Source organism: Mixophyes fleayi, chromosome 1, assembly GCF_038048845.1.
Source record: "Mixophyes fleayi isolate aMixFle1 chromosome 1, aMixFle1.hap1, whole genome shotgun sequence".
Classification (NCBI taxonomy): domain Eukaryota; kingdom Metazoa; phylum Chordata; class Amphibia; order Anura; family Limnodynastidae; genus Mixophyes; species Mixophyes fleayi.
Window position 1 is genome coordinate 248,353,357 of NC_134402.1, and position 9,641 is coordinate 248,362,997.

At 38.4% G+C, this 9,641-nt stretch overlaps 1 protein-coding gene across 1 annotated transcript; it reads left to right on the forward strand.

Moving 5' to 3' along the window:
• The first annotated feature begins 307 nt into the window (after positions 1 to 307).
• MLANA (melan-A) lies at positions 308 to 8,952 on the forward strand. Its single transcript, XM_075209298.1, has 5 exons — positions 308 to 432; positions 1,142 to 1,246; positions 4,437 to 4,533; positions 4,633 to 4,737; positions 8,811 to 8,952. Exons 2-5 carry the CDS (start codon positions 1,170 to 1,172, stop codon positions 8,877 to 8,879), a joined length of 348 nt encoding a protein of 115 aa, XP_075065399.1. The 5' UTR covers positions 308 to 432; positions 1,142 to 1,169; the 3' UTR covers positions 8,880 to 8,952.
• The last annotated feature ends 689 nt before the right edge of the window (positions 8,953 to 9,641 follow it).

Consider the following 9,641-nt stretch of genomic DNA (forward strand, 5'->3'; position numbering starts at 1 on the left):
GAACCTATGTTAAATAGTTTGCAAATTTTTTTAATTGTAGAGTTAGCTAGAAAAACTAGCTAAACTTATGCACTTTTCCTACAAAAGGTCAGACCCTGTAGAAAAAGTGCTAAATGCTATTGTAATTTCTAAACACATTTTCATACTCTTTAACCATTCTTGCCCATACTTTTGAATGCAATTTAGTTGCATAGATAAACTTATATCATCTATTTTTTTTCGTTGATAAAATTCCTCTACCCTTGAGTGCATGTGATTTTGAAGGGCTTGCGCAGAAGGGATGAATTGCTTCAGCTTTCACGCTCATTAAAACAAATCAAAGGGTTCCTTAAGAGTTGAACTCGTGATAATCATAAGATTCAAACACAAAAGAATATGGGAGAAAAACAGTATCTGCATCCACAAACTAAGTACTGCACCATCCATTGGGAGGTAAGTTCATGCCATCTTCTCTATTATTCTTTATAATGTAATTTTAATTATTTGGTGAATTATTTTATGGCAACATTTTGTTACTAAATACAAACATTAATGTTTCTTGGGTGAAAATTATTTTTAATTTACTGTAACCATATAAATTTAGAGTAAATAAATATTGGACAATGAACTTGTTCATCGTATGTTCCAACAAAGTGGAGTAGTTAATTTGATTTTCAACAAATAGTAATGCTGATTTTCAGTAGTTTGCTCGGTTTTGACATTGTGTCCTGCAAACAACCATCTTATTCAGTTAACTTTCTTGATCTTTTAAATACATTTTCTGCTACAAATGTAATTTAGAAATAAGTGTGAGATATTTATTTTACAAACACGATTTGAATTTATACCACTGATTTTTAAAATGTTTTTTTTACTATATTGTTTTTGTTATGCAAACCATTTTATATATATACATAGTTTATCACAATTTGTACACAAAAGTAACATTTTTTCCTTTCAAATGTGAGATTAACATAGTTTTTCTAGCACACAGCCCAGAGATTCTACATGTGAGATATAATTCAGTGAATGGGTTAATGGGCTTCTGAAGCACTAATTGGGAAACTGGGAGGGTATTTAGCTGTGGGCTCAGAGGTAGCCTAAAGACGTGATAGAAGATTGAAGTAATGATTTCAGACAATTCTTTTTATTTGAGGTTCAGCAAAAGCTGGTTGTGTGAGCTTGGGAAAATGCCCCGATCTGACTCATCGCGTGCACTGGGGGCATACAGCAAGGGCCGGCCACACTCCGGGCTTAGCGCAGAAGCGTAAGTGCCATCTATGTACTAATAAACTATCTCTAAGTTTATATTCACTTTACTGCATGTTGTCAGATATTGGCAATGCTGTCTGTGAACCTCTTCATCCCAAACCATGTATAACATATGAAAGTGAGTAAGCGTTCTAAAGAAACACCTTGTCATTACACATCGTGAATTAAATAATCCGTGCTACTCCTATATTTCTTCATTTGTGTATGTCTGCACTGCAATTTATGTTTTGCCTGTTTTTATTGTGCATGTTTTTTCCATGTTTAAACAATATTGACTCGAACAGGAAAACAGAAATGTGTAATCACAAATTTTGGATACAATTTCCCCCCTTTAGTGTTGTAATGGTTTGCCTATATATGTCTTGATTACCAAAAAAACTGTGTTTAGTGCTTATGTCACACCCTAAGTCTGCATGTGGCTGGCAACTAGCTGATGTTGGGATTGCATTTTAAAACTCCGGCATGTAAATGCTATGCTTCGCACAAGCGTCTGATATCTGGTTCCAAGTGCTAGATCTGTGTGGATGCTTTTGCAAAATGTCCAGAGCTCAAGCAGCACAGAGTTAATCCTATTAATTTTGAAGTGGTTTCCAGTGTGTAGAAATTCAACTGAAATCAATAGTAAAAGCTAGGTTAAAAAAAAACAAAACTGGACTGAGGATTGCTTAACTTCTGATCTAAGAGGCATATTTATTTTGAACTGCATTTTACATTCTATCAATTTCATTCCTTATTGCATAGATAAGGAATTAAATATTAAAGTTCTTGTTTTGGAACAGCAGTCATGAAAAACTACTATTTCTGTGAAGTCCTGTCTCATGTTCTCTATGGTCACTATTGCAAAGTGGCCACTTTTGCGATGGTGACCGGAGAGCAGATGGATGCAGTGAGGGATCCGAAGATTCCTCTACCACAATTGACGTGTTGGCGTGGGTTTCCTCCGGGTGCTCCGGTTTCCACCCACACTCCAAAAACATACTAGCAGGTTAATTGGCTGCTAAAAAATTGACCCTAGTCTGTGTATCTGTCTGTGTGTGTGTTGGGGAATTTAGACTGTAAGCCACAATGGACAGGGACTGATGAGAGCGAGTTCTCTGTACAGCGCTGCGGAATTAGTGGCGCTATATAAATAAATGGTAATAATGCAGGTATTTTTATGTAACCACTGATTGACAAATAGGCCCCTAAAAGTAGAATTTATCCCTTTATGGAACACAAATGCAATGGTTAAAAGGCTGCATCATTAATTCCTAGCACAAAAAAAATGCTTGTCAGTGTCAGGACCTAGTAACTACCCTGGTACCTGATTGTCTGCACCCACCCTGAGTTCAAGTGATGTGGTTAAGAGCTTCTGGTTCCTGGACATCCAATTGCTGTACCGAGCGTTTAATTTGAACGCTCAATGTGCATCTCAGTGGGTAAGCTTAGGGTTTTCTATTGAGCGCCAGATATTCAGTGATTTCACAATGGTGAAGCAATCAGGGATTTTATTTCATATAAAGCTATTAAGCTATTGCTGCAAGGGAGGTCTCTTGGGTCTTTTCTGCCTGTTGGTACAGATGGTTATAGCCTGTACCTTGAATAACATAAATCACTGTGGCAGACTAAGAAGCAGCTTAGCATTTTTCCCTTGTCTGTTTCTTTTTAATGATTTATAATGCTGCAGGCTTAACACATTGAGTATCATGGCACTTAAAACGCCACTGTACCCCTCATGTCAATCATTTTATTACAACTTTTTATCACTGTAAATTGACAATACATTCATTTTAGGCCTGTAGGACAAGATTTAAATTGCAAGATATCACTTAATATGTTAAAAGGATTTCAGGGACAATTCTTTAACATCTGGGCCAGTTTCTTCAAACTAGGGACAATCAGCAACTATGTAACAGGTATACAAAAAGTCCATGCTCCAGAAAAGGAGATGCTTACCTGAATTTGCTGCCCTGCTGCTGGGAAGAGGCTGCTCTCCATCTTCTTGGAGCTAGGGTTGTGCAAAACAAATGGTTACAAGTGGCCACGGAGATGATGCAGTGGCGGTGTCCACTTTCCTGTTCTCGGAACAAATCTCTCTGATCAGCCCCCATAATGGTCAGTGAGCAGTTCAGTAGGCTGCAGTATTTCACAGCATTTATATAGGATATAGCAATTTTTGGGTTGGAAAATATTAGGCTCTTGCAGTGCTAATGTGCAAGATACCTGTGGTTGTTGGGCTTAGTGTTTTATTACATTTAGTCTAGACTTGTTATCTCCAGTAATTTGGCTTGAGGTCTTCATTTTTTTTTTATTTTTTTTTTTTTTTTTGCTACAAAAACCTTGCTTCTGTCTAGTCTTCATTCATTAACATGACAGTAAGCTGCCAAAATAAAGCATGTGTAAGTCCAAAAAACACACTCAATCTAGCTTTGAAAGTGGTGCAATACAAGATTCTGTTTGATTAAAAACTGGATTACTTGAGTACATGTTATATTCAGCTCAGGGTACTCTACAAAATATATTAATTACATACCTCAAACAAAACTGAAAACGGTGTGGTATTGTTAATAATGGGAGATGCGTGGTTTATACACAAGGGCATTTTATACTAGATCAATTCAAGTGTCTACACACAATGTGAAGTGCATCTGGTCTTTGAAGGCAGACTTCTACCTGTAATAGCACAACAATAAAATTGCCATTATTGACCAGGTTCAGAGACCCATAGGGGTGGCTTGACCCGCTACATGGCTTAGAACCCGATGTGGTACTAGAACTAGCCAGTACTGCATTGTTAAGGATCAACGGGATCAATGTTTTTCAAATTGCTAAATATTTTTGCAGCTGTGAAAAGGGATGTTGCACAGCTTTCAGAAAATCTAAAAATAGAAGGTTCTCTTAGTCTACAGAGGGCTGGGATTGCATTAAAATCGACATTAAAAATGTAGGCCCTTTGTGGTAGTTGCATAATGAGGGAGGTAAGACTTTGGGGACAAACAAATGGAGGCAGACAGAGCATGGAGTTTGTTAGGCAAGATATGAGCATGTGGACATACCAGAAGGCCTATGTCAAACACAGTAAAGGGGAAAGAAAATGGGAAGTGTACTGTGACCTGGCCTTTTGGTGGTGGTAATGGCATTGCACAGCTAAATGAAGTCATCACCATTGTAATAACTAATATACTTGCATGTATGTGTTCTTCTAGGACTGCTGGCATTGCCATTCTTGCTATAATAGTAGCTCTTGTCCTAATTATTGGATGCTGGTACTTTAAGAAGCGAAGTGGCTACAAAATAGTTGGGGTAAGAAAGGACTTTTTTATTAATTAAAACTTTTTGGTTTTTTTCTGCCCAAAATTAAACTGAAAATTCTTATGTCTCTTGGAATCTTTATTTTTCTAGAGTCACCACTTCCGTCCGGCTGCAATCCGATCAATGTTGGGTGCATCACGAGAGGCTGGAGAGTGTAAAGTGCCGTTACAGGATTACAACACCTTGAACAATGTGGTAAAATAATTTCCCCGTCCTTTAAACCAGAATATCATGGAGACTGGTAACATTGTTACTTTCGTGAATGTGATTTTTGCATATGTTTGTCATAATGACCTTTTTGCAGCCATTGGTATATACAATTCCTGAAGTGTAAATTTATTTAAAATTTTTGTGGGAGTTGCAAATTGTATATGTTGCATATCACTGTCTCCAGACCACACCAATAGCTCATGTTTTCTGGACCTCCTCCCAGGAGAACGGGTGGATGAACTGGTGTCCTAATAATCCAATGTATCTACTGTGAGGAGATTTACATAATATGCACTGTTGGTGAAACATACATTTTATTTGTATTTTCAAACATAAAACCATATATATATTTGGTGACCAATTTGTAGGTAAGAGGTTACAAAAGATAAAGCTAGGAAGAGTTTCTGTTGCTAAAAGATTGATCATCAGATGGATACATATAAAGCACAGATGGATGAACTGACTACAAATAACATTATTTAATGTAGAACTACTTGGGAGATACTTGAATGTCATTAAACATAAATCACAAAATAAAACAGAGCAATCCTAAAATGTTAAAACTGTCAAGACTATGTTAAAACTATCATCTATGCACTAATCATCTCCCGCCTGGATTACTGCAACCTCCTCCTCACCGGCCTCCCCCACTCCCACCTCTCCCCCCTCCGCTCTATACTCAATGCGGCCGCGAGACTCATCTTTCTCTCACACCGCTCCTCCTCTGCCTCGCCTTACACTGGCTCCCCTTCCCCTACAGAATCCTTTTCAAACTCCTCACCACCACCTACAAGGCTCTCTCCCACTCTACCGCCCCCTACATCTCAGACCTCCTCTCCATTCATACTCCTGCCCGCTCCCTGCGCTCAGCCAATGATCGGCGCCTCTCCTCAACTCTTATCACCTCTTCCCATTCCAGAATCCAAAACTTTTCCTGTGCTGCCCCCCTTCACTGGAATGACCTCCCTCTTTCCATCCACCTCTCTTCTACTTTGTGCTCCTTCAAACGTGCACTGAAAACCCACCTCTTCCTTAAAGCATACCAACCATCCACATAACCTCTCCACTCGCTCTCCCCCTTGCCTCTTCTGGCTCCCCCTGTGCCTGTTCTGTTCTCCCTCCCTTAGGATGTAAGCTCACTTGAGCAGGGCCCTCTTCCCTCATGTCTCCCTACCTGTTCTTCTGCTCTGTTTTTTTTTTGGTTTTTTTTGCATCAGCCAGCCTGGAGCTTCTGAAGTATTGGTATTTTTGTTTATTGTTTTGTACTGTTTCACCCTGTATAGTCGACTGTTTGTACTGTGTACGGCTCTGCGGAAATCTTGTGGCACCTAATAAATAAAGGAGGATGATAATAATAAGCAAGTTTGTGTGCACAACACCTTAGAAGAGGATGAGAGAAATGTATGGGTCACGTCAAATAAAAACCATCATAACCTGTGACTTTATGGTCCAGTGGATAGGGAGAAAAATGACAAAATACAAAGTATATACCACTAAAAGAGGGACATGACCTGTCTTGATAAATATATCCACAATTATTCTAATCACAAAATGTGTTAATCTATTCCAATCCGCCTATATAAGGACCAGGTGTAGACTCCAACACTGAGTATAATTTGCTGAGCCTCCGGTAACAACTCTATGTATGATGCCCACTTGGCATAAAATTTTAGAACTCCCTTTTCCATACCGGGGAATTTCACCGTTCTGTCAAAGAATAGAAGCTCCAATAATTTATGATTTTACTTCAGTTAAAAAACGTTGGAGAGGAAGATTTAGAATTGTGTAAGACTGCTACTTAGTGACAATTAGTATAACTGTTAAGATTGGCATGATATTAACAGAAGGGAGACTATTTTTTCCAGTCATCAAAATTGCATAAAACATTGGTATGGGGCTCCCACATAGTGACTCCAAAAGTTGAACTCTGGAAGGTCAGAACCTTGTTCCAGAATCGTGACATTTTTCAGCATTCCCAAAACTGATGATAAAAGGTGGCTGGGTGATGTTGGCATTTTGGGCAGATGCCTTGCTCATTAGACACAATGTTTCCTGTGTCTGCAAAATGTAGGCTCAGTTGCTCACTTTGACATGTACTTCTTGTAATTTTGCTATATAATATCTTATCATAAGATGGTAAGGTATCAAGATTGGTAATAAAGGGGACATCATGACACAATTGAGTGTACGGATCCAGAGCTTAGTATTGGAGTATGAGATCTTTATATGAGAATCTTATTCTGAACTTGTTGGTTTTCAAGAAACGTAACAAATTATTTAAGGTGTCTGGCTCACTTAGGTTTATGTGTCATAGACATGGCAAAATGAAGAACCTGTAACTGCATGTAAAATTTTCTAAAGAATGTTTTTGGGAAAGTTGTTTGGAGTACAGAGTCCCACCAGGGTCAAACTCATCTATAATAGATGAGCTTTCCTTATTTCCATTCCAGAAAATGGTTAATAGATGGCCCAGGTTCAAAGGCAGGTTTCCCCCATGTAGTGTTGTATATAGTGATTACAGGAGTCTGCTCCAGTGTTTTATTAATCGAATGTCATGCATGGAATAGAACATTATTTTCCATTTCGGGGGAGCATATGTAGTAAGGTGACCAGGAAATATGGTGCAATTTTTTTTTTCTCTGTTAACATTGTAATCCTGCTGCAATAGCGAGCCAGAGGCATAGTGAAATAGTGCACAGCGAGCAAAAGCTACAATTTCGCGGAAGCCAATACCGCCTCTTTTCAAATATAAATGATTTAGCAATTCTAGGCTTACAATTCCTCCAAAAAAAGTAGTAAACCTCTAAGTACATTCTACAAAATGATAGCTAGAATCTGATATGTTGCTATAGGCAACATCTCCACTTTTCAAACCCGCAGTTTAGCAAATATAACCCCAAGACCCTTTGAGCTATTAATTTTGGTAGATATAGTGCTAATTATGTGCATACAATTTAATTTATGTTAAGTTGTTTTTTTTTGTTTGTTTTTTGGTAGGTTGGCAGGAATATAGATACCCAAGTATTTGAGTCTCTTTGACTATCTTAAATTGTGATACTGTACTGCGGAGCTTGGAAGAGGAACCAAGACGAATAATAGTAGTGACACGGGGCAGCCCTGATGTGTTACCTGTTGGATATAGAATGCATCAGACAACCATTAGTTAGGAGTTGGATCTGTGGCTGTGTAAAGTATTCATGAAGCTGTCGGCGAACCCAAACTGATGCAACGCTTCAAATGGGTGATCCCAAGTGATCAGATCAAAGGCTTTTTCAGCGTCCAATAATGGAGCAATAGTCGGGGTTCGAGTTCCCTTAGGAGCATAGATGTTGTATCACCACCAGAATCACAGGTCACTTTAACTAAAAGAATATTAAATTTTCATTTAGGTTTCTAGCTTGGACTTTGTCTCCCTGATTTACCAGTAGCCGTCTTGCTTTTTAAACTCCAAATGCTAATATTCTAGAACTCTAGACTTCTGATGCATCTGAATATACCAGCTTACTATATCTATTTTACTGTAGTCGGCATCAAAAAGGAAACCAGAAACCAATTTACAAGTGTACCCCTCTGATCTGAAATGTTGACATGCATGAGGATGGTTTTCAACAACCATGAAAAATAAATCCAGATTGATCCCAGTAGTTGTGAAGAAAAAAATAAATAAAAATTCCACAAAAAAATATTTAAACTTTTGAAGCAATGTTGAATACATTGCTGTGATAAAGGGATAAATGAAGTATATTTACCTTTTTCAGTGCGCATGTATAGCAAACATTCCTGTCCTTCTCTGCAGCTAACACCTCACTGCCCCTGCAGAGTAGTGCTACAGCTTGTCATAGCTTCAACCTTTCTCATCTAGAGGGGAATTTAGGAGACTTGTAACATAACACTTCCCATTATTAGAGCAAAATCTATTGTAGTAGCCACATAGTTGTCTGTTTGTTTGGGATAAACATTGTTGTGTGTGTTTGTTGGTTTTCCAGTGATGACCGCATAGTGCCACACTCAACGTCTTAGCTGTAGTTGGTGTTAACTTTTTATTTTATTATTGGCAGATACCTGGGGCTCCTCCAGCATATGAGAAGATTGCTGCAGAGACTCAGCCACCACCTTATACACCATGAACTAAACACCAGCTCTTCAGATTGTTCTTAATGATCCTGGAATGATCCAATAAAGATGTTCAAATCATTCTTATATCTTGTGAGAGTCATATAATTTTGTTTTTACTTGCCGTATGCTGGCCAGATAACTGACGCGGACACAGGGATTTATATGAAGGTATGGGTATTGAGTTTTTGTTATCCGCCCCCACCCCCCCCTGCAAACATGCACACTTGGTGAGGGGGGTGCAGCTGAGAGGAGGGGTGGAATGATTCACACCCTTAGATCTTCATCTAAATTCTCTATGAACATCTGGCCATTAACAAACTTGTGAATCTTATATGTGACTATGGCCTTTTATCTTTGAAATCTTTCAATTCCCCCCCCCCTCCTCCCCAAAAAAAAGCAATTTGCCCTCTTATACATGTAAGCCTCTAATAATAACTTCGTTATTTAAACTTGTGTATTTCATTTGTCATACCAAAACTTTCTGACTAAAGCCTATGTTCAGGATACACATGATGAGATCTATGTCTATGGAATGGGCCAACTGGTTTCAACATATATTTATATATCACACACGTTAACCCGTGCATGATACTCATGCATTCTAGTCAAATCAAGCTACTTAAGGTGTTAAAAAGGTTCTTGTCATGCATTTGGGCCATAGCCCAGGCCTCAACCACCAACCAATCCCAACTGTCACTTCTCCTTCAAGAAATATATATATATATATATTTTTCCTGTATCAAATACTTTCTCCCTCTCTAATGAAACAGTTG